At 36.8% G+C, this 26,069-nt stretch overlaps 1 protein-coding gene across 3 annotated transcripts in view; it reads left to right on the top strand.

The window, feature by feature from the left end:
* The window catches only part of CFAP54 (cilia and flagella associated protein 54), a 325,575-nt gene that overhangs the window by 18,767 nt on the left and 280,739 nt on the right, over positions 1-26,069 (top strand). For all 3 annotated transcript variants that reach the window (XM_032346701.1, XM_032346702.1, XM_032346700.1), the window contains exons 5-12: positions 1,750-1,808; positions 7,212-7,355; positions 9,057-9,170; positions 9,294-9,395; positions 14,242-14,440; positions 21,342-21,523; positions 21,611-21,776; positions 22,710-22,795. In XM_032346701.1, coding sequence (XP_032202592.1) covers positions 1,750-1,808; positions 7,212-7,355; positions 9,057-9,170; positions 9,294-9,395; positions 14,242-14,440; positions 21,342-21,523; positions 21,611-21,776; positions 22,710-22,795 — 1,052 coding nt within the window. The remainder of the gene's footprint in view (positions 1-1,749; positions 1,809-7,211; positions 7,356-9,056; positions 9,171-9,293; positions 9,396-14,241; positions 14,441-21,341; positions 21,524-21,610; positions 21,777-22,709; positions 22,796-26,069) is intronic.

Genomic DNA, 26,069 nt, shown 5'->3' with positions numbered 1-26,069 from the left:
TTTAGTTCTTTCACAAACTCTAACTGGGTGTATGACAGTTGCATAAAACTTTACTTCACAACCAACCTGAACCCAATTCATTCAACACTCACATAGCCAGATTATTTTGGTGGTGGTCATCTTTGATGAAAAGAAGCCACATGACAAAGCAATAAACTTGTATTAGGGATTTGGTTAAAAATAAAACAAAGTTCCAGAATAGCCTGAGATTGTAAAGATTTAAACTGTTTTCCATTTTATGTCAATCTTCTGCAATGGGAATTTTTGGGCCAGGCCAAGATCCTGAACCATCAAAGAAGGATTCGGTTATAGTCAGCACATTAATATGGTCTGGAAAGGTTAAAATCTTATTTTGAAAAATACAGAGGGCCCTAGTCATTCTTGAGGGCAGTGTCCTCAGGTCTTCTGAAATTCCCTAGTTTCTCTTACTGACATGTTTACACAGGCTTCTGACTTACACCTGAATCACATGTTTTGCAGGGAGGCAAGAGTTTGCTCTGGGTATCCTTACTTGGTGACTTTTAAAATAAAAAAACACAGTTAGACATTTTCGTTTTTAAAGATTAAGAGCAGACGTCAACAAAGCCAAGTTGAGTTAAGAATGCTGGGCTTGAGCTGTTAGTGGACAAGTGGTTCTTTCCCAGTGAACCTTTTGTGCAATAACTACTTCCATGTCCCTAGAGCAGTCACACTAAGAAGGCTGAGTCCTTTAATGTTAAAGACCCATTGCATTCTCTATAAAGTTTATGGTGTTGCAAGTGTTTAAAAGTTTATTCAGTATTTTTTTGTCACTGACTTATGTAATTAATGTTTATTATGCTATGCTTACAAGTGTATTTTAATCAACTGATGTGTGTTTTGGAACAGATGCTGTTTTCTCAGAAGCTTTTAAAGTTTAAGTGTGAACATGGATTCGTAATTGTTGAATTTGGATGGTTATGAATTTTAGATCAGATATTTTATAGAAAATATTTAGACTACTTGTCATTATAATTACATGCCTTTTAAGGCACATTACTATCTTTGGGGTATGTTTGTAGCATGATAATGTCCTTTGTATACAGAGAGATGTCTGGTGATGTTTTTGCCCACCCCTGCCCCAGCTCTACCAGTTTTCTACCCTTCTGTTTTCATTTAAATAATGGCCTGACTGTAAAAAACAAAAACAAAAAACAAAAAGCCATACTTGAATGCTCTAAAATAGGAGTTCGAAATGCTGTTTTTCACTAGAGTGCTTATAAGACATACCTTAATGAAGGGGTAAGTATTATGAGACTGCAGATAAATAAAATACAATCTATTATATGTTTTGATTTTTAAGTTGTCATGAGTTTCCTTGTTTAGTAATGTACCATTTGATTAAATATGTATTCTAATCTTATTTGGAGATCAGTCTTTAATTTTTTAGTCACAAACCATAGGCACCAGTAGCATTTTATAAAACCAAAGGGTATATAAATTATGCTACTTAAATATTCTTTTGTTTAATATATTTCAAAACTTATGCTGCCCTTCAAATGAGGATAAAAGATTCCTATGTCTCCTTACTTAAAATATGGTCAAATTAGTTCTTTTGATGATTTGGCTGCAAGTTACAAAAAAACAGTAATGGTTATAACTCTAACCATTATCAGACTGTCTCATAAGATCACTTGTTTTAGGAACTATAGACTTAAACCACAGAAATCAGGATATAAAATTTCTATTATTTAACTGTAAAATATGTTAACAGTCTTTTTCTTCATCTAGGTACCATTTACATTTATACCATTTGCAGAAAACTAATGATCATAGGTCAATCTTCCAAGGTATGAAATTTACTGACAAAATATCTTGCTCTGTATTTCCTGTTTTTCTCAAGACTTTTGTTAGCATTGAGTGCTGAACAAAGAAAATTAGTGAATTACATTAAAAAATTTAATAAATATTTATTATATAGTTTTACTATTCTTTTACTTTAACATGATCATCTCTAAAAATAAAAATATAATAAAATATTAATAAAAAAAAGAATTCCTAAAATTGATAGGTGATCTCCAGTGTCTCTCAGTCTCTCAGATTAGTCATTACTTGTCAACTTGATGCTGAACATTCCTCTGGTAACTTTATCTTTAGGTAGGGTGACCATCCATCCTCGTTTATGTCTGTTGTCCTAGAGTAACTGTTAATAGTTATTAATTATTTATTATACTTATTAATAAATAGTCATAATTAGTAACAAACAGTTATAATTAACAACTAGTTATTAATAAGTAATTATTAATAGCTCCCTTTCGCTCCTTAAAGTATTCTGGTTTGGATGAAAGGTATGGTGACTCTATGTATGCTATGGAGTTTGGACTTCAGTGTCCTCCAACAGCTTGGACTTGACTTATGGCTCACATGCTAGTTGGGTGAATGTCCACCTAAACACTGTCCCAGTTATGACCTGAAGGCAAGGGGCCTTTATTTTACAATAAGATTCATACTTCCTAGTACTTAGCCTCTCAGTTTTAGCTTGAGGAAGTGGCTGACACTTCCCTTCAATGTTGTTAGCACTTTTTGTCTGTAGGAGACATATTTATTCCATGTGTCAATGTCCAGTCATTGGAATATAGGCCTAGAAGGGAGAATACACTTCCATCAAGAGCATGCTTGAATTGTTTCTTCTATCTTAAACATTACTGCTTTGTTTTTTTTCACTGCATACAAAACCTTATGCTGAATATTCTAACACTCAGTGCAGGTACTTTTTTCCTCCTTATTTCCTCAAAATATAGCCTAGTATCTTAAAATTTGACAATGCTTAAAAAATAAAAATGGAAGCAAAGATACTTTTGTGCTGGATGCACAACATTAATTATGTGTTCTCTCTCTGTTTTGTTCCTCACTTTTAAAAGCTCTATTACTGACAGTGACTTGAGCAAGCTCTGTGCTTTGAATGTAAATTGAAATGAAGGGAGACTGTTTCATGAATAATGTAAATGTGGCCTACACACTATTCCAACAATTCCACATTCAGTTCCAGATGATTTCCTAAAGAGAATTTGCATACTTCTGTTGCACTTGCCGTAGCAACAAATACTGCTGCACAGAGCCATCATAGTTTGGTCTGCTACAGCATTTGTCTGCCAAAGCCTCGAAGGACAGAGATAACTGTGCCAAAATTTAACTGTTAGTGTTTGTACTTATTAATGCTGAGAGAATTTTAGCTTCATGTGATAGTCATCTCAAAAGTATTTCTTATTTAAATCCTACATAAGACATCTCCTCTCCCCCTTATTGAACTTGAGCTTTTGTCTGACAAAATAAGGGCTGAAGGAGGATAATTCCCAGTCTTGTGGGATAGGAGTAGGGAGAATGAGAGATGCAAGAGTTTTGGGGTGGTGGGTGGTCATACAGTTGGCACTTGAAGATTGAAATGTGGTTCTTTCAGTTGGTTCAGTATAAGAAACTTCACTGAAATTAAAAATTTTCATCCAGAAATTCCCAAGCCCTCAGCTGGTGAGTTGATTCCTGAGCTGTAATGGGGACAAGCCCTTGGAGGACCAGCCACATCTGAGCACTTCTCAGTATGAGGGATTCTGATTCTGTGGTAGTTTTAGAGTTCTAGTCTGTTGTAGCATACAACAGAAAGAGAAATTGACATGGAATACTTGGGCTTTTCCTGGGGTCGTCCTAGAGCAATCTAAACTCCTATTCATATAGGATCTAGACATTATGGCTACCATTTGTTATTACTGTTGAATCCCTACTGTGTGTTAGGTATTGTGTGAAGGGCTTTGCATATATAATGCTCAACGTAGGTGCCTTATGAGGTAGGTACCATCATCATCATCATCATCTGTTCAGTGAATGCCTACCATTTATCAGGTATGCTGCTAAGCACTTTCTTCACGTATTGTCTCATTTAATCCTCATACCATCACTTTGAGAAAGGTGCTATTATTGCCTTCACCTTAAAGATGAGGAAGCTGAGGCTCAATGTCTCACAGAGAAGTGTCGCTGAGGCCAACACTACACTGTACTGCATATCAACCACTAGAGTAATGCATGCCTGTTGACTAAATTTAATCCTGTCATGACCTATCCCATTTTGGTTCACCCACTCAAATGGAGGAGTGGGGGGTTAATGGTTTTTCAACATGATTATATTCCTGAAGATGTCCTGAAGACCAGGACTGACCAGGGACTTTCCCCAGATCAGAAACACAGGTCAACAGTATAACCGTAGGGAGTGGAGGGAGGCAAGATTTCTGAAGGCTCTTTTCCTAAAGACAAATCACAACTTCACTTTCACTTGTGGTTTAACTGTAGTTTCTCCGGAGGCATTTAAAACTGTATGGTACTCAGCAAACATAAGAAAATATGGTAGAATCTATTCATTTAAAAAAAAAGTTATTTCTGGGGCACCTGGGTGGCTCAGTGGGTTGAGCTGCAGCCTTTGGCTCAGGTCATGATCTCAGGGTCCTGGGATCGAGTTCCGCGTCGGGCTCTGTGCTCAGCAGGGAGCCTGCTTCCTCCTCTCTCTCTCTCTGCCTGCCTCTCTGCCTAATTGTGATCTCTCTCTGTCGAATAAATAAATAAAATATTTTTTAAAAAAAAGTTATTTCTGTTTTATGTTACTATAGAACTGAAATAGTTTAGTAAAATTTTGTGGTTTGAACAATTATTGTCAAATTATTTCAGGTACCATTAGGTGAACCCGAAATCCAAACTTTGAAATGCCCGTCAATGTTGTTTCCGGTCAAGAGTACAAGATGACATAAATGATGCTGCAGTGCCATCCTGTGGCCGAGCTGATAAACCGTGGGTTTTTCCTGCTCTGCACCTGAACCAGGCTCTTGCTGGGTTCTTTTAACTGGGTTTTTCAAAAAAATTTTTTCCCCTCTGAAGACAACAGTTCACTGAAATTCCATCAACTTTTTTTTTTTCTAAATTAATATTCTTTTGAGATTTTAGGAGCAAGAAAAAGGCTACAAATTAAGATTTGTTGTTGTTTTAGAAATGGCTTTTTCATCTTTAAACCTGACAGTTTTTCAAAAGCCTAAGTAGCACGCTTGGTTTCCAGAACTCCCCCTTTGTCAAGGCTGCCCCATGTAGTGGAAGGAACGCTGCTGTGCTTGGGAGTCCAAAGACCTGAATTCCAGCCCCAGCTCTGTTGCTTACAAGCGGTTTGGCCTCTTAGAGTTAAATTGGGTTACTTTTAAGGTCCCTTATGGCACTAAAATATGTGATTGGCATCTTTTATTCTAAGTCTGCATATGAACCCAAATGTAATATGAGCAATTAGTGACTAAAGCTATTTTTATTTTGAAATGTGAGATTTCTAATATCAGGGATTCCAAGGGGTTTTGAAAAGATATGTGAATTTAAAGGGGAAAAATTTATACAGGGTTTGATCCCATACCCCCATAAACCACAACAGTCCATATGCAAAAATCCACAGTAGGGTTTTTGGAACAAATGGGAGAAAATTCATTTGGATGACTGCTAATTCCACCTCAGTTCATAGTGTGGCAAAGTTGGCATACAACAACAACAACAGGAATAAAGCAACCCTGGGCCCACTTAGTAGAGATGTAGTGTCCAGAACCAGGGACTGAAAGCTTCATTTTATTGTGGAGAAGTCATGCACCCCAAAGGACATTGGCAGCTTGGAGCAAAACCACAGGAGACTAACCATGATGGGGAAGGGAAGTCAGTCCTAGGAGATCTAAAAGCATCCAGGGTTGGTTATCCTGGAGAGAGAGATGGGGAGAAGACAGGATGCATAGGTGGTTTTCTGATTCTTGGAAAGCTATATGTTGGAAGTGGATTTGGGGTGGTTCTATGCTATTCCAGGATGCGTAACTAGGACCGGTGCACTGGAGGTATATCAAGGTGGATTTCATTTCGGATTAAGAAAGCACTTTTCATGTTTTAGAATTGTCTTCTGATGCCATGTGGCACGTTCCTTGTTGCTAGAGGTGAGAACTCTTGGTTTGGAAAGGTATAGGACATTTGGTGGTGGTGCCAGTGATATTGGTAGGGATGGAATTAGACTGACTTTCAGCCCTTTGATTCTATGATTACTTAACATGGTTCCTCATTTAGCATCATTAACTAGAGATTTTTTTTTAATGAAGGTCAGTCAGTCAACATATATTTATATAATATTTATCATTACATGCCAGATAGTTTTAGGAGATAGGGATATGATGGTGAATAAGACAGACAAGGTCCCTTTCCTAAGTGATTTTATATTCTGGTGGGATGAGCTTAGTGGATAGCAAAGAATATTATAATTCTGTGTCAAACTCTGCTCTACTTCCAGCATTCTCTTTTCCTTTGGAATAAAACTGACTAGATAGTGGCCTTTCAGATTTCTTTCTCTTAGATGAGAAAGCTGAGCTGCTTGCTCATGTGTTGTACATACTGTCTTTGAAGGCTCCAGAGATGGTAATAGGGTCTGAATGTTACCAGTGTTTTATCTATTTTTACTATTAAATGCTATGTCAGTCACGGGGGGTGGGGGGTTGCTTCATGCCTATGAAGCTCCCGGACCATTCTGATGATTTGCCTTTCCAAGAGTTGACTATTGCAGACCTATTTTTCCTTAATTACTTCCTCAATTATTGAAGGCCAAATTTGTTATAGGAAGAAGGACTTTATTCTGCTGTCTAAATTTATTATCATTATTTTCCGAGAGTCTCAAAGACTTGTTAGCTCTCCTGTGTTGGTTCTGCTGACTTTGAGGTTGTCCACTGAATTCATTTACTAGCAGTTGGAGATATCTACTATGTACCTGGGATTCTTCCAGGTGCTGGTGATATAATAAAAAAGTGCCATTCTTTTCCGAGAGATTACAGTCTAGCTTTGGAATCACACACATGTGAGCATATTAATGTCACTGAATGTAATGTAGATATGTAGGTAGAGAAACATCTATGTAAATTACCTCCTACACTGCTGATGACACTTGAAAGATACTAATAAAAACCAGTTGAGTTCATAGCACTTTAGGAGCTAAGAAGCAAGACATTTAAAATAACTAACTTGAGATTTTGAGTTCTTTAAATTAATCCTTTGCTTTTGAAATGCTTCTTTTCTCTTGACTCACTATTTATAGTATTTTTGGTTTAAGCAGTCAGCAGCTTGTGCTCACAACTTATAATTAGATTATATTAGATAGAAATCATCATTGTTAGCTTAAACTGAAAATACATTTGAGTGTCCTCTTTCTTCCTCAGGCCTTAGAGTACCTCCTGTGGGCCAGCATGTGTATGGAATGCTCGGTCCCCCTCCTGTCTGTCAGATACTTGACCTGGAGAGCTACTCTTTACACTGCCGTCTGCCAGTGCTACTATGATTGCCAAGCTGGCATTCATGGAGAGGTGGGCCGCTTTTCATTCTCAGGATTCCAGTTTTTAAAGTATAAGTTATTTAGTATTTTCTTCTTCAGATGTCCAGCAACACAAACACAAACGGACAAATGTAACCTAAAGAATTGCACTGGGACGAAGACACAAGTCCCAGGGTTTATTTGCAGAAATGTGCTTGGCCTCTCCATTCTGTTATCTCTTGTTCTACATTCTTCTCTCTCCTTTCTTTTCCATTCACTTCCGTTTCCTCTGCCCCTGTCTGAACAAGATATCGGACACCTTCCTCATTGGATGCTTGTATGCAGGTCACTTTCCTTCCCTGTTTAGTTTTATATTCTGTTTCCCTACAATCCATTTGTCTTGTCTTTCTCTGCTTCCAGCTGCCGTTTGTTTGATATATGATATTTCTTGTTTTTCTTCTTTTCCTGTGTATCTTTTAGACTGATTACTTGAAATATAACTTAGGGGCTTCTATTAGTCCTTATGGTAAATCTGTGTCAGTGAGAAAAAGGTGTCTTCTCTACAGTATATTGTACCTGGCTTGTCACTGGATGAGGGCTTGGTGAGAATCAGAAGCAGGCAGCCCTTCCTTCAGGCCAGCACATCCCTGCACCAGAGTGTATGGTCTGGTGAGTGCAGTGGGGGGTGGATTGCAACCCTCACTGAACCTCTTGACTGGAAATCTTGAGCAGGACAGAGCCTTCACACTTGCACAAATCTTCTTTTCACATCCTGTTCACAGCCATCAGGCTGGTTAGCTGCTTCTTTACGTTAAATGTTTCCTGTCTAAACTTACACTGAATGGCTCGATTGTTGTGGCTCATCCTGAATAGCCTTATACAGCCCTTGGGGGTACATTTTCTAGCCCAGAGCACATTCTAGAAACTACTCACCATGCATGTATAGTTAGTTACAATGTACTAGTGGTGGTGTGTTTCTGTAGCTGTTAAAATTGTCAGGGAATGGAACATATACACAGTTTGGACTATTTGATTCCTATTGGAATCCTCCCTTGTTGAAAAATTTAGCCCTTCATATATGTTATTATGTCTAAAAGGATCTTCATGAAAAATTATAAGTTGTAGATGAAACATTTCAAAGAAATGGTAAAACAGATGACATAAATTGAACTGTAGAGAATCATAATAATGGAGATCTGATTAAACAAGCAGATCTCCGTCCTTTCCTTTCTTTCTCCTTTCCTTCCGTCCTTCCTTTCTTCCTTCCTTTCCTCGCATATTAGTAGATACTTCCTAGATGCTGGGTACTAGAGATACAAAAATAAATAAGACCATATGAGGACCTCACGATTTAGTGGACAAAGTGAACAGTTGACTAGATAGTACAGGATGCTTTAGTAAGAAGGTTAGTATTTCAGAGAGGGGTGTGTGTATGCGATACCAGAGAAGTGATCATCTATATGAAGCTACAGAATTTGGCTTTTCTTAAAAGAAATACAGAATTCTGGCATTTTCTTGATTTGTAAAGTTAACATATCTGACAGCTTATTAACTTTAGACCTGCAGAATATTGGGACGCTTGTAGGAAATGATCGGTGGGATATTTATAGTGTTATAAGGAGATAGCATCAACCTAGAGTTTAATTTACCAATTAAATCAAATATCTGGGAGAATAAAACCTGCTGTCTTGTTACATTTTTAATCACTATACTCTCATTTATTATGAATTAAATTTATTTTAATTGCATACAGGCATTTGCTCGGCGTGCTTTAGCTAAAATTGATGAGTTAAGGCAACTGGAATTAATGAGTTCCTCACAATCACAGGAAGAATCCAGAAGACATTATAGAGAGGCCACAATAAAGGTATAAAAATTTCATGAAATGAAAGAAATTTACTGCACTATATAGTTGATTAAGAACTTAGTATTAGTGCTTGAGAAGTGCATCCCATTGGTGCCTCATATATAATTCTTTTTTTTGAGACAGATGGCAGTGATGATCTTCAAAAGGGGAGTATTTGAATCTAGAAGAAAAAGCAAAAGTGTCTTTAGACCAAAGATAAGAGTTAACCTGAGGGAAGCTCAAACCGTAAGTCTAAGAGTATTTTCTCTTGTTCAGGTTCTTTTTGCAGGATATTTGTGTTATACCTCCCATCTTTGAAGCTTGGTTACTCAGTATTAAATCCTACCCCCTGTTCTCTGCACCAGTGGCAAATAGAGGAATGCCTTCCCACTGTGGACACAGCCTCACTCCATTTGTACCTTCCCACAATCCCAGTTTTGTAACTTTAAAGGGCAAGATGCAGAAGAAGAGCCTGGGAAGGGTTCAGATGTGGACTTGAGTGGAGCCATGGAGGCCTTTGTCTTTGACTGGATGGTGTTAGCTTAGTGGGCTTTGAGGTTGGAGAGAAGGTGGAGACACCTCTCCTTAGCTTCAGACTTTACCCTTGGGAGTGTTTAGGAACTAGGCTGCACTGTAGCAAAAACAACCCCCATATCTCAGTGGCTTAAAATAAATTTTATTTCTCGCTAGCATCATGGTTATGATAGTTCATAGGGGGCTTTACTCATGACTGCCAGATTAAGGGTCAGATTGAGCAGAAGCCCTCATTTTGAAAGTTGGCATTGTTCTGCCATAGGGGATTTGAGAAAGCTCTGGAGAATCTTGTGCAGGCCATAATGCCCAGCATGGAAGGGACAGTGGTCTTTTCTCACATGTCAAAACTCATCATATGGCTCTCCTTGCCACAACTGTGCTTGGTCAGCAGCACTAAGGGCTGTCAGGGAGGAAGTCTGGGGTATAGTTATACCTTCTGGGGTTCTCTGCCCTTTCTCCCCCTGCCTTCCCCTTCTCCCACTATCTTGTCCTTGACCTTCTGAATCTCAGTATCCCTTAAGGCCCAATTCATTTTTTCTTAAAAGCCGTCCCTGACTATTCTAGATGGCTGTAAATTTCTTTTGTGAACTTCTTGGTAGGGCCTGAAAATGAAAGTGAAGGGGAAGCTGAGAAGTTTTGGATAGGAGGGTAGTAGAATTTTAAAACCTGAAAGAAATTTAAGAAATTTCAGTCCTGGTTCAGTCCTGTCCTATTATTATAAATGGGAAAATAAAGCCCAGAGTACTTAAGTTATGGCCTCAAGGTGACAAAGGCAACTGCTGGCCATGCTGCAAACTAGACCCCAGGACGCTCATCCAGTGCTTTCTCAATACTCCAAAAACTGCTGCTTTCTTCACTCATTTCTTCTTACATTTAGGAAAAATTATTTTTCTTTTCTCTAAAATAGATCATAATATCTAAATATAAAAATTTTTTGGGCATGCATGGTAGCTTTCTATTGCTACTTAGTGTGACTATGGCATGTTGACTGCTGAGCCCAGAGGTACATTTTATATATCCTTTTAAAATCATATCCCTTACTGACCAATGGTGGATAGTCAGTGGGGGCAGTGACTTGCTCAATCATGGACAATTTCTTGGATGAGCTGTGGAACTGCCCGCATCTGGTATTGTTGAGTAGTAACAGCCTCTGGCATTTGTAAGAAAGCAATGGGTAGGTTTTTTTTCTGACTAGCAATTTTTTTTCTCTGAGAAAGCCAAATTTAAGTGTCCAAAACTGGAAGACTATCATTAATTAGCATATTATTATGCTTTATAATCATCCTTCTATAAAAATTAAGTATATTTTCAAAGAAAAACATTTCAAATTCCAAGTAACATTATATTAAAAACACATCTATTTCTGGTTTTCTTTAAGGTAATTATTTTATGGAAAGGTCTGGTGGTATATCTTTTAGTTTAGTTGGTAGTTTCTATAGGGAATAGTCAACATACCCTTTTTATAAAGTCATAGTATATTGCCTTGACATACTTTGCAGAATGTTCTGCTTTATATGTATGAAATAATTTTATGTGTCTAAAATAGAAAGTAATTGTAATATTAAATCTATTTTATAAAACATTTCTGAATTTGGCAGTCCATTGTGAACTGACAGTTTATCATTTTGACTTTCAAAGGATTCCTTTAAAGGACTACTAATCCATACTAATAATGATTGACTGTTTAGTGATTCATTCAATAAATATTTTTATAGTACCTGCTATATAAACAAGATAGATAGGGATAAACTTTAGTGGAGGAATTACATAATAAATAAGTATAGTAATTATAGTTTGTGATAAGTATTAAAAAGGATATAATGGTAGAGTTTAAATGAATTACATGTAAAGCCCTTAGAATGTTTGTGGTGTGTAGAAAGTCCTCAGGAATATTAGTTATTACTATTATTTATTTTCACTCATTCATTTAACAGAATGTATCAAATCCCTACTGTGGTTACAAGTATGGTAGAATATACAGGAGCAGTCATGGTTCTGTCTTTTTGAATGTCCTTGGAATAATGAGCAGGATTTGAGTGTATAGGGAGGAGAGGATAAAACATTCTAAGTACAGGACCAGAGCATGATCATAGCTTAGAAGCAGGAGCAAACAAAGTTCATTGGGGGATAGTGAGAAATTAAGCTTGACTGGGCTAGGTATATTATATTGGGATTAACATAATATATTAACATAATAGCATAATACATCTCAATTAACATAATACATCTCATGGAGTAGATGTCATAGATGCCATGTCTGTTTAGAAGTGGAACAGACTATCTGGATCATGTCATTTAGCTTCTCATCCATCCTGATGTTTTTCAAGATGGTCTAGCATACTCTATGCAGTATTTGTACCATAACTTGTCAAATATTTTTATTACTATTTAAAATTTTAGTGGTTTCCAGTTCTTTGTTATTCTAAATATTGAAGTAATCAACAGCTTCAATATACTATTTTTTAAATTTCCTGTGGACAAAATTAAAGATGCAGGATTTGAATCAAAGGATACAGTCACTTTTATTTCTCTTGACATATATTCCCAAATTGATTTCTGAAATAGCTATGCAGAGTACAGCCTGCATGTACCAATCCACTACAAGTTGTTACCGTTTTGCTATTTTTTTTAAAAAGATTATCTATCTGTCTATCTATTTACTTGAGAGAGACAGAGAGAGAGAAAGAGAGAAAGAAAGAGCAGCGGGAAGAGCAGAGAAAGAGGGAGAGAGAGAATCTAGGATAGAGTCTGCGCTGAGTGCAGAGCCTGACTTGGGGCTTGATCTGGCAACCCCGAGATCATGACCTCAGTCTAAATCAAGAGTCACATGTTTAACTGACTGAGCCACCCAGGCATCCCTCTCTACTTTTTGAATAATTCAGTTTTTATAAATGGCTTGTCATTTTAACTATTTCTTTGATCCAACTTTCCCTTATATTTGTGTTTACTCTTATTATTTCCTTTTTCTGTGAATTTTGCCTTCCACAGTTTTGACCACTTATCTACTAGTGATTTCAATTTTTAAAATATATTTGAAAAAAATATATTTGAATGAGCTCATCGTTTTTTTAAAAAAGATTTTATGTATTTATTTGACAGATAGAAATCACAAGTAGCCAGAGAGGCAGGCAAAGAGAGAAGGGGAAGCAGACTCCCTGCTGAGCAGAGAGCCTGATGCGGGGCTAGATTCCAGGACCCTGGGATCATGGCCTGAGCCTAAGGAAGAGGCTTTAACTCACCGAGCCACTCAGGCATCCCTGGGCTCATCATTTTTATAGACATTAATATTTTGCTTGTCATGCTTGGCAACCCATTGTTTTTTTGTTGCCTTAAATCTTTTTTATAGATATTTTAAATATTTATGTTTTAAAATCTTTTACTTGGTATTCATCTACAGCTTTGATAAATATTCTGCCTCACTTTTTGTTAGTTCTTCTATGGTATTTCTAAAAGCAATTTAAGTCTAATCTTTGGTTTTTATAAGTTCGTTTTGAATATGTCTAATTATTAGAAAATTTATAATGCTTTCAAGTATAATTTTAGAAAGCTCTGTTTTAACTTGCAGTAAAAATCTTAGAAGAAACCCTTACGTCTGTTAGTAAAGAGAGGCTAGGGCATGAAATTTAAGTTTATTGAGGTTTTTAACCTATAAGTTAACCTATGGATTGAAAAGTCATAGAAGCTAATGAGTAGAGAAGTTGGTTGTTTGGGGAAAAATACTCCAAAGCAGTTTTAACCCTGTTTATGTTTTTCTGTCTCTCTGACTTTGCCCCAGGATGGAGAGGAACAGGGGAACCATGGGGAATATGACAGGTATCTTCTAACTGGATATGGAGTCTAGAAAAGTTGACCAGAGCTACTTCTTTTATTTACTGGTAATATAAATACAGAGAACAGATTTTTGTCTGAAGAATAGTGTAGTGGCAAGTCATAGGCAGGAGGGGAAGTCATTCTGGGATGATACAACGCAAAGTGGCTGGGAATTCATACAGGGCTCTAACAGCCATTAGCATATTAATGTATAGCTGTCAATTCTTCTTTCATTAACTACCACAAGATTAGCTATTTATACTGTAAAATATTGTTTCAAATTTGGGTTTAAGGATCTTCTGCATTAGAATTTCCTGTGGTGCTTATGAAAAGTGACCCACTGAATCTCAAGATTTGGTCTGTGAATCTAAAAAGCATTCCTGAGAAATTCCTAGGCAACCGAAGTTTGAATATCAGTTCCTGAAGACTGTGATTAAGGTAACACAAAGCATATGGAGATTGATGTTGCCCTAATAAAAAGATAGAAATAAACAAACAGCCTTTTATTGCTGCCTTGGAAACATGGACATAAAGCAATAGCAGTCTTTGATGTAATGGGGTCATGACATCAATGGAGTCTGGAGAAACACCTTGGAAATGAACACCATAAAAGTAGCCATCTCATTGACAGGCCAGCCACTCTCTCTTTTAGCATTAATGAAGTATTCCTTGCTTATCTTTGCTTATAATACTAAACACTGTAGAACTCTAAAAAAGTGGACTGTAGTTTTTTTTTTTTTTATTCCAGTTGCCATGGCCACGTACTGTCACAGAGCGGCTGTTGGACGAGATGTTGGATAGCACTGCATCCCGGTTTCTGGCCGTCTTAGAAGCTCTTTCTGACTCAAATAGGCGCACACTACAAACTGGATCTATTGTTACAGATGAAGTAGAAGTTCGTGATGTTGTCTCAGAACTGTTTATGGCAGGAAAAGAACTTTTAATAAGTAAATAATTTGTTAAAATAATATATTATGGTATAACATGAAAGACAAAAATTTTAGTATGGTATTTGACATATAAGAAAATGATACCTGGGGCGCCTGGGTGGCTCAGTGGGTTAAGCCTCTTTCTTCGGCTCAGGTCATGATCTTGGGGTCCTGGGATCGAACCCTGCATCGGGCTCTCTGCTCAGCAGGGAGCCTGCTTCCCTCTCTCTCTCTGTCTGCCTCTCTGCCTACTTGTGATCGTTCTCTCTCTGTTAAATAAATAAATAAAATCTAAAAAAAAAAAAAGAAAATGATATCCAGTTGTTTTCTTTTTTTAAGATTTTATTTATTTGACAGAGAGATATCACAAGGAGGCAGAGAGGCAAGCAAAGTGAAAGAGAGAGAGAGAGAGAGGAGGAAGCAGGCTCCCTGCCTAGCAGAGAGCCCAATTCGGGACTCGATCCCAGGACCCTGAGATCATGACCTGAGCTGAAGGTAGAGGCTTAACCCACTGAGCCATCCAGGCAGCCCCTCCAGTTTTTTAAATCTTAAATTGAGGAATCTTATTAAACACAACTAATAATTTAAATAATTTATGAGATTTTCTTTTGGATTTGCTTAGGTGTATAATCATTACCTGTGAATAATGACTATTGTATTTCTCTCTTTCTAGTTCTTAATCTTTTAATTTCTTCTTTCTTGCAATTCTTGGCTTATTGCATTGGATAAGATCTCCAATAAAACATGAAATGGAAGTGGTGATAGTGGATATTCTTGTCTCATTTATGATCTCACATAGAAAGCTTTTGACATTTTACCATTAATTTTGATGTTTGCTGAAGGGTTTTTTAAGATAACTTTTTGTCCAGATTAAGGAAGTTGCTATTATTCTTGGTTTGCTGAGTTTTGTTTGTTTTTAATTATGAATAGTTGTTGAATTTCATCAAAAGCCTTTTCTGGCTTTATTGAGTTGATTGAATGGATTTCTAGTTTATTTCTGTTAATGTGACAAACTACATTGATTGCTTATCTCATTGTTAACCACTATATTTTTGGAATAAATCTAATGTGGAGGTAAGCATTATCCTTTTGATATATAATTTGATTTTGTTTGCTAATGTTTCTTATTTTGCTTCTGTTCATGAGACAGATTTTCCTTTCTTGTAGTGCCTTTTTAGGTTTTGCTTTCAAGGACATATTGAGCTCATATAAAGAGTTGAGAAGTACATACACTCTCTTTCTCTCTTATCTGAAAGATTTTGTGTCAGACTGTTGTTATTTCTTACATGTTTGATTGAATTTACTGGTGATGGCATTTGGAGTTGGAATTTTCTTTGTGGAAAGGTTTTTAACTATTAATTAAAAATTTCCCGTACATATAAAATGATTTAGGCTTTCTTTTCATTAAAAATATCTTCTATTAGTTTGTTAAATAGGATGAAAAAAATTTGATTTTTGATCCAATATTTTCAAATTTTCATAAAATTTTTTAAAGATTTTATTTAAAACATAAAATTGTTTAAAATATTTCATTATAATCTTTTTTTTAAAAAGATTCTCTTTATTTATTTGACAGAGAGAGATCACAAGTAGACAGAGAGGCAGGCAGAGAGAGAGAGAGAGGGAAGCAGGCTCCCTGCTGAGCAGAGAGCCCAATGTGGGACTCGATCCCAGGACCCTGAGATCATGACCTGAGCCAAAGGCAGCGGCTTAACCCACTGAGCCACCCAGGTGCCCCTTCTTAATGTTAATAAGATCTGTAGGTATCTGGGCTCCTCTTTTTCATCCCTAATAGTGGTCAGCTTGCCTTTTTCTCTCATCAGTTTCATCAGGAGTCTCCCAGTTTCATTAGTCTTTTTCCATGAGCAGTGTTTGTGTTTATCCTCTCTATTGTATATTATTAGTTTTTGCTCTTTATTATTTCTCTTATCCTACTCTCTTGGATTTACTTTGCTGATTTTTAAAGTTATTGACTTGGAAGCTTAGATCATTGATTTTTCAGGATTTATCCTTACTTAACATATGCATTTCTCTCTAAACGCAACTGTAGCTATATCCCTGAAATTTTGATTCATCATATCTTCCTTATCATTTATTTAAGAATATTTTCAAATTCCCGTTGTGTTTTTTTCTTTGATATCTGAGTCACAAGTCAAAAAACATGGAGATACGCTAATTGTCTTTCTGTATTGATCTCTAGCATACTTATATTGTGGTCAGAATATATATTCAATTTGATATTCTTTGAAGCTGTTGAAATTGTTAAGTTGTGGTTTATGGCCTAACTTGCCAGTGTTGGTAAATAGTCTGTACGTACTTGAAAAGACTATATATTCTTTCATTGTTGGGTACTTCGCTTTATGTATAAGTTCATTAGGTAAAGTTTGTGAATCACATAGTTAAATCTTCTCTATTCCTACTGATATTTTTTGGTCAACTGGTTTTGTAAATTGCTGGAAGAGAAGTGGTAAACATCATCTGCTTTGCATTTCTGTTGATGTGGAATTGATACAGCATAGGGTATGTGTGTATTTTGCTGTAGCAGATACTGTTTTCCAGAATGATTTCTTTTTTAACCAGTTTATATCACCAGCAACATTTTATGAGAGTTCTAATTGCTCTAAATTTGGACACTTAGATGTAAGATTTGTCTTTTCATTTGTCCATTCTGGTGTGAATTCAGTAAATTCAGTAGTATTATGGATTTAATGTAAATTTCTCTGATGAACTTCAACTAATGAAGTTGGGTACTTTTTCATACATTTCTTCACCATTTGGATATCCTATTCTTCAAAGTACCTGTTCAGCTTCGTTGGAGGAGGTCATCAAGATGATATGACCACCAGTTAGTTCTTGAGCTGGACCCAGGCATTTGAAGGCTCCTTATACTCCCCATCTTCCACCCCACCCAGTCTTTGGTGTGTATGTCCTACCTACTATTTTTATACTAGCAGTGGTTTCAAGGATGTAGCCTTGTGAGAGTAAGGTGTTGTTGAGACCAGGTGGATGGTATACATGACTGAACCCAGTTAAATCTTCTGTAGAAGAGAGGCAGGCAGAGAGAGAGAGAGAGGAAGGGAAGCATGCTCCCTGCTGAGCAGAGAGCCCCATGTGGGGCTCAATCCCAGGACCCTGGGATCATGACCTGAGCTGAAGGCAGAGACTTTAACCCACTGAGCCACCCAGGTGCCCCTCCTTTGCTTTATTAAAACTACAACTTACAATCTGGAGTGGTCTGCCTCATTTTCAGTCTCTCTTTGCCCTCTGTGGTTGGGGGCCAGTTTGTGAACCATCTTTTGTCAATTTTTCTATTGGGCTATTTGCATTTTTCTTATTGGTTTGTCGGAATACTTTATAGATTCTGGATATAAGTTCTTTGTTGAATATATGTATTGCAAATACCTTTTCCCACTTGGTGGCTTTCCTGTTCATTCTCTTAATTATATCTGTTAAGGAATAGGAATTCTTAATTTTAATGTAGTCTAGTCTATCAGTATAGCCTTTATAGTTAACCACTTTTGTGTCATATTTGAGAAATCTCTGTATTATAATGTCATAAAGATATATTCCAATGTTTTCTTCTAGAAGCTTTATTATTTTCCCTCTCACATTAGATCTCAAGTTTGTTTTTGTTGGTATGAGGTAGAGATCAAGATTTATTTCCATATAACATCTAGCTGACACAGCACTGTTTATTAAAGAGCGTTATTCCACTGTTTATTCCTTTCCTCATTGACTAAGTATCCTTTTGCCATAAACGAAGTGACTATACATGTGTTTTTTTACTCAGTATAATTACTTTGAGATGTATCCGAGTTGTGTGCATTAAAATAGTTCACTTCTTACTGCTGAGTAGTAGTCCAGGGTATGGGTGTGTCACTGTTTGTTTGACTGTTTACCCACTGAAGGACATTTGAGTTCTTTCCAGTTTCTGGCTCTTAGGATACAGCTGTTACGAACATGTGAGTACAGTTCTTTGTGTGCACATGCATTTTTACTTCTCTGGGATAAATGCTCAAAAGCATAATTACTGGGTAAGTGTGTATGTTGTTTTGTGGAAAACTGCCATATTGTTTTCCAGGTTGACTGTACCATTTTACATTCCTACTCACGATGTATGAATGATCCAGTTTTATAATATCCTCGACAATATTTGATGTTCTCACAATTTCTTTTCGTCATTCTGAGAGGTATCTAGTGATAAGTCATTGTGGCTTTTCCCTAATGGATAATGATGCTGAACTTCTTTTCATGTATTTATTTGCCACCTTCATATTCTCTTTCTCTTCAGTGTCTTTTGCCCATTTTCTAATTGGATAGCTTGTTTTTGCTATTGAATTTTGAGAGTTCTTTGTTGTATGTTCTAGATACCAGTTCTGGTCATTGTTTTTTAAGACAGTGCATACACTATTAAGCTTTTTCCTTCATCTTTCCCATTTTTCACCACTTCTATCTAAATTCATTTCTTTTTGCCCAAAAACAAACTATAAGATCTTTGAAATAATTTAGCTAGATATAATATTTTGCTTAGAAGTTAGTTTCTATTAGAATTTTGAAGACACTTCTCTGTAGTCTTATATATGGTGTTGAGAAGTCTCTCAAGGTTTAAACCTTATTGTTTTACAGTTTTAGCTTTTACAATGTCTTTTTCTATGATGTTCTTACATGTTGTTATACTTGGTCTAGAGGAGGTTTGGTAATACAGGAGGTACTTTGAGGTCTTACATCTTTCTTTCATTTTTTATGTTACTTCTTTGTTCCTTCCCCTTATGTTTACTTTTTCAAAATTCTCAGGGCACCAAGGTGGCTCAGTCAGTTAGTTAGGCATCTGACTCTGGGTTTTGGCTCAGGATCTCATGGGTCATGAGATGGAGCCCTGTGTCTGGCTCTGCATTCAGCAGGGAGTCTGCTTGAAGATTCTCTCCCTCTGCCCATCCCCCCCTTCTCTCATAAACAAACGAACAAACAAACTAAATAAATATTTAAAAACATTCTCTGAGGCGCCTGAGTGGCTCAGTCAGTTAAGTATCTGCCTTCAGCTCAGGTCATGATCTTGGATGGAACCCCACATCAGTTTCCCTGCTCAGTGGGGAGCATGCTTCTCCCTCTCTCTCTGCCATACCCCTGCTTGTGCTCTTTTGCTCTCTCTCTCAAATAAATAAAATCTTAAAAAATAATTCTCTGAGGGCCTTAAAAGACAGATGTTAAAACATCCACTCTGTATCTTATTTATTCATTTAGCTATTTACTTATTTATCTATTTATTTAAGATTTTATTCATTTTATTTGTTAGAGTGAGAGAGAGTGAGAGTGCACAAACAGGGGGAGCAGCAGGCAGAAGGAGAAGCAGGCTCCCCGCTGAGCAGGGAGCCTGATGTGGGACTCGATCCTAGGACCCTGGGACCATGACCTGAGCTGAAGGTAGATGCTTAACCGACTGAGCCACCCAAACATCCCTATTTTATTATTTTAATCTCTTTATTCCTTTCTGTTGCCTTCTGGGAAGGTTTCTCGATCCAACTTTCTAGGTTACTAATTTGTTCTTTGGTTCTTGCTATTCTGTTCCATTCATCTATTGAATTCTTTGTTTCAACAATAAAATAATTTATACCTAATCTCAATTTGATTCTTTTTCACAAAAATTTATTCTTGCTTCATGATTTTAAAATCTTCTCTTATTTCCTTGAGAGGATACTTATTAAGCTTTCCTATTTTTCTGCTTCCCTTGGTAAAAGATGTTTTCATTAGTGGTCTTTGTTTCAAAGTGTTTGTGTTTTTAACTTTATTTTTTCATGAGCTTACCTTCTGTTGCTCTGGAGCAGTCAGCTGACTTGTCCACAGTATCTCCCTGGAAAGGGAGGTGAAAGCCTAGACCTTAGCATGTGTACTTTTAAGTGAGTTTCGGGGGTGTGTGTGTCTGTCTGTGTCACTGTGTGTGTGCATCCTCACATGTGCATGCTGATCTGTAGGCAAGGAATTTCTCTGCCACAGCTTGGGCTTATCCTCTCCATGAAGAAAATGATCTCAGATGAGATTTCCTTCTTCCACACTTGAAAACTTACCTTCACTTATACCCATCCTTTCCGCTGTCTCTCATTAAAATGGAAAGAGTGTTCCTTCTCTTCTTTTGAAGTCTTTTAGCCTAACATTTCCAAACTGCCCCTTTCTCCCATGTCCTCTTTCAGCTTCCTCCCTGTATTTCTTTCTCTTTTTATAGTCAGGAATTTTCCATTTCCACTGTTCTAGATTCTTTCCTTCTTACTTATACAGTCTACAGCCCTCTGTCCTCAGCCCTCTGAGGAGAATGTCATGGACAACTTCCTTTTTGTTCAATCCAGAGGTCTCTTCTCAGTGCTTTTCTTCCCTTATACTCTAATATTTGTTACTATTGAATACTCTTAGAAAGGAGTTTAGAAAAGCACTCTTCTCTGCAGCCTTTTCTCTCTCTGCCCTTCTCTTACATGTTGGGGGTCGTAATTCTCCTATCCTAGACAGCTGTACATTGCCCATGGCTGCTTCTGTTGTTTACTATGGATATGTAATGATGACTCTAAAGCTGCATCCCTATTATAGATCTGTTTCCTGAGCTTTCAATTTGTAATATCTAGCTGCCTACTTGACTAGTTAACTCTTGCTAATTCTCTGTGTTTGAGATACCATGTTTCTTTGGCTGGACATCCTTGACCACTCTCCCACCATAAACCCATGTTTGATGCCCTTCTTATTTGTCCCCATAACGCCCTGTATTTCCCTGCCAAGATTTCTCATTTCTCCATTAGAGTATAAGCTCTGTGAAGGCAGGGATTGTATTTGCTTCTATTCCCTTATTTCCCTTGTGCCTAGAAGTATCTGTTAGTTAATATTCAGTAAATATGTCTTTCCATGAATGACATTCAAACCTCTCTCTTTCCTTTTCTAGTGTCAAATACTGGTGCAGATGGAATGCTTGATTTTCCACAAACATCTCTTTTGCAACTTACTGTAAAAGGGAAAAATGTTATTTCTATAGATGCTGCTGTGAAATTTGTAAAATTGGCTTTTACTTATGAGGAATGGAGTTTATTTGACTCTTTAGCTGGGCAACTTATTGATTTTCTCCAGGTAACATATACAAAACCAATGATTTGTTTTTATTTTGTTAAGATGCCTTTGAATTATTAATTAACTTATGGGATAAACTTCTTTTAGAGGCAGGATGATCCAGAGTCCAAGAAAGCAGAAAAAGATTTAATTCTTCTTGTTGCAATAGAACCCTTAATCAACATAAAGAGAAACAAAGGTTTGGTCTTTCCCATGGAAAACTGTAAAGAAGGACAGTCAGCTCAAATTTATGTTAAGAAAATTATTTTTCACGGTGAGTATTTATTTACCTTTTTGGAAACTTAAAATTTTGTCTGATAAAATATACTCTCTAGGCGAAGTGAGAAAGAATATTCAAGGCAGAGGAAACAGGAAGTGCAAAGGCCCTGAGGCAGAAGTGTGCTTGGTTGTTGAAGGAATGGCAAGGAGTCACATGTGTCTGGAGTGTACTGTTGGTGCTGGTGGAATTTGAGAATGTGGTAGGAAATGCAGGCAGAGAAATAGCTGGTTGCCAGATCCTGCAGGCTTCTAGACCTTGTAAGGATGTTGGGTTTTATTCTATGTAATGATTCTGAGTAGATGAAGAAGGCTCCATTTAGCTGCTACCCTGTTGGTAAATGAGAAATCAGCAGGCAGGGCAGTAAATCAAAAGCCATATCAGTTCACTTTGGCAAGGCAAGATTTGGTGGTCTCCCATCTTTTTTCAGTAGGAGCAGTTTTTCATTCCAACATTTTAAGTCTTAAAAGTTATTGTGTATATAACTAAAATCTGCACCCTCTATATTTAGACTGGCAAGAATAACTTAATCCTGTGGGTTTTTTTAAATGTTTTATAATGTTCTTAAGGCATTTCAAGACAATTCAATTATCAGAAACAGTGATATATATTTTTCCTAGTGGTTTTTAAATAGATATTTTTGTTATTTTATTTCAACTGCCATATTTTACATGTGTTTTAATATTTTAAGCCTTTTCAATTCTATTTTGAATGTAGTTGGTATATAGATCGCAGACTAATGATAATAGTTTCTTTTAATTGCATTAGAGCCCACTTAGATTAGTTTTCATATAGAAATATCTTAGTGACATGAAATATTTGCCCAGATACCATTTATATCATTTTGTAGAATTTCAGTATTTCTATGCCTTTTCTATTTGAAATTTTGTAATTTTTTTGTTTCATTTTTTTCTCTATTTTATGAATTAGATTCTTGTGTGAAGACTTCTGGGTATTCAGAAGACATTTTCCATTTGGCAGCAACCTTATACTCTTGTGTCTGTGACTCTCCCCAGGTGAAATTGCTTTTTTGGATACTTTGTAATAGTGTTGAAGGAGGTTATTGTACCTAATTTAAAGCCAGATTTAAAATATCACAGGAATTGCACCTTGCCAAAATTCTATATTGTTTAATCATTAAATAAGGGGTTGAGTCATAATCTGACTTCTGATTTTAAGTCTGTTTTGATAATAATCCATTTTGTTCCTTTTTGGAAAATTCCTAGGCTAGCTATATTTCTAATAATGAAGGAAATGAGGTCACCTGGGTGGCTTAGTTGCTTGGGCGACTGCCTTAGCTCAGGTCATGGTCCCGGAGTCCTGGGATAGAGTCCCACACTGGGCTCTCTGCTCGCCAGGGAGACCATTTCTCCTGCTGACCTCTCTTCTCTCATGCTCTCTCTCTCTCATTCTTTGTCTCTTTCTCTCAAATAAATAAATAAAATTAAAAAAAAATAATGAAGGAAGTGAGGCAGTCATTTCAGTTAGAGTTAATATTCTTAATGAAATACTGCTTTCCAGTCCATGAGTACAGTGCTTGGTTATTATTTGGATTCACTTTGCACTCAATGGCCAGTAGAGATGATGATTTGTGGGTATGAATGTCTAAGTAACTAGAACATCGCTGGTGTTAAAACTGAATTCCAGGATGTCTTCTTTGCAGAAATGTCTGTTAATGTGTACCCCTGGGGATAGAGTATTATGCCTCCATCAGAAAGGATGAATACCCAACTTTTGTAGCAACATGGACGGGACTGGAAGAGATTATGCTGAGTGAAATAAGTCAAGCAGAGAGAGTCAATTATCATATGGTTTCACTTATTTGTGGAGCATAACAAATAGCATGGAGGACATGGGGACTTAGAGTGGAGAAGGGAGTTGGGGGAAATTGGAAGGGGAGGTGAACCATGAGAGACTATGGACTCTGAAAAACAATCTGAGGGTTTTGAAGGGACGGGGGGTGGGAGGTTGGGGTACCAGGTGGTGGGTATTATAGAGGGCACGGATTGCATGGAGCACGGGGTGTGGTGCAAAAATAATGAATACTGTTATGCTGGAAATAAAAAACAAAAAACAAAAAACAAAAAACTGAATTCCAGGGATCCCCAGGGCTTTGCCGAAGTTCCCTCAGGAGCTCAGCTTTGGGTAGTAACACCCTAACCTGTTTTTATTAGGTTTATATACAATGCTGAAATAGAATTTCATTTGAAAATTTGGCTTTACTAATTCTAAAAAAAGTTTGAAAACCACAATGATAGAGCATTTATTAAGTTTTGTTCAGAAAAGTGAAACCACAGTAAGGGACTTGAGAAGTTCTACTGTTTAATGTTTTTTATTTCTTCTGGGTTTATTAAATATTTGTGACAGGTATTTAATTTTCAAAAGAAAGGTATTTGATAGCAAATATAATGATTATAGTAGGAGAGTTAAATAAAAAAAATTTTTTTTTTCATTTTAAGTTTTTATTTAAATTCTGGTTAGTTAACATATAGTGTAATATTGGTTTCAGGACTAGAATTTAGTGATTCATCACTTACAGATAACACTCAACATTCATCACAACTGTGCTTCTTGATACCCATTACCCATTTAGCCCATCCCCTGCTCTCCTCCCCTCCATCGACCCTTAGTTTGTTCTCCATAGCTGAGGGTCTCTTATGGTTTATCTCTCTCTCTCCTTTTTTTTTTTCTTCTTTCCCCTATGTTCATTTGTTTTGTTTCTTAAATTCCATATATAAGTGAAGTCATATGGTATTTGTCTTTCTCTGATTGACTTATTTCACCCAGCATAATACACCCTACTCCATCCATGTCATTGCAAATGGCAAGATTTCCTTTTTTTTTTTTGGTGTCTAAGTAATATTCCTTTGTATATGTACCATATCTTCTTTATCCATTCCTCTGTTGATAGACCCTTGGGCTCTCTCCATAGTTTGGGTATTGTTGATAGTGCTGCTGTAAACATTAGGGTGCATGTGCCCCTTAGAATCAGTATTTTGTATGCTTTGGGTATATACCCAGTAGTGTAATTGCTGGGTAGCTCTATTTCTAACTTTTTGAGGAACCTCTATACTGTTTTCCACAGTGACTACATTCCCATGAGCAGTTCTCCACCTCCTTTCTAGCATCTGTTGTTTCAGTGTTGTTTATTTTGGTCATTCTGACAGGTGTGAGGTGGTGTCTGATTATGGTTTTTATTTGTATGTCCCTGATGTTGAGTGCAGAGCCCAATGCTGGTGATCTCAGGATCCTGAGATCATGACTTCAGCCAAAACAAAGAGTTGAAGGCTTAACCCATTGTGCCACCCAGGCACTTGATATATCTTTTTTATAATGCCATTTGATACGTGATATATGTTTATCCCCCAAAATAGAAGTATTTAGAAATTCATTACTTTGTATCTTACTTTTTGTTTGTTTTTTAAAAGATTTTATTCATTTATTCATTTGAAAGAGACAGAGGATGAGTTGGGGGAGGGACAAAGGCAGAGGGACAAGCAGACTCCACACTGAGCACAGAGCCTGACTGGCAGCTCCATCTCATGACCCTGAGATCAAGACCTGAACCAAAATTAAGAGTCTGATGCTTAAGCAAGTGAACTACCCAGGCGCCCTTGCATCTTACTTTTTTTTTTTTAAACTTTATATTGATATATATAATGAAAAAATTTTATTAGTGTATAGCTCAATGAGTTTTCATAAATGAAACACATCCAGTTCAAGAAATAGAACATGTCCAGCACCCAGTAGCTCCCCCTGTGTTCCTCTCCAGTTACGAACCCTACCAAGGGTACTCACTGTCTTGACTTTTTACTCATTGGGTTAGTTTTGCCTGTTTTTTGATATTGTATGTAATTGGATACAGGAAATATAGATGGTCCCTGTCTTAGGCTGATTCAACCTAAGATTTTTCAGTTTTACAATGGTGAAAAGCAATACACATTCACTGGAAACCATACTTTAAAATGTGAACTTTGATCTTTTCCCTGGCTGGCCATATGCAGTATGATACTATCTCATGATGTTGGGCAGCAGCAGCCACAGCTCCCAATCAGCTACGTGATCATGAGGGTGGATGACAGACACACAGCTATTCTGGTTTTCACTTTCAGCACAGTATTCAATAAATAATAAGAGATAGTTATTGTGTTAGGGACCTTAGTCCTACTGTAGGCTAATGTAAGTGTTTTGAGCATATTTCAGATAGGCAACACTAGGCTATGATGTTCAGTAGATTAGGTGTATTAAATGCATTTTTAATTAACAGTATTTTCTATTTGTAAGTCAAGG

This window comes from Mustela erminea, chromosome 6, assembly GCF_009829155.1.
Source record: "Mustela erminea isolate mMusErm1 chromosome 6, mMusErm1.Pri, whole genome shotgun sequence".
NCBI classification, from domain to species: Eukaryota; Metazoa; Chordata; class Mammalia; order Carnivora; family Mustelidae; genus Mustela; species Mustela erminea.
This window is presented reverse-complemented; position numbering and strand designations above follow the sequence as displayed.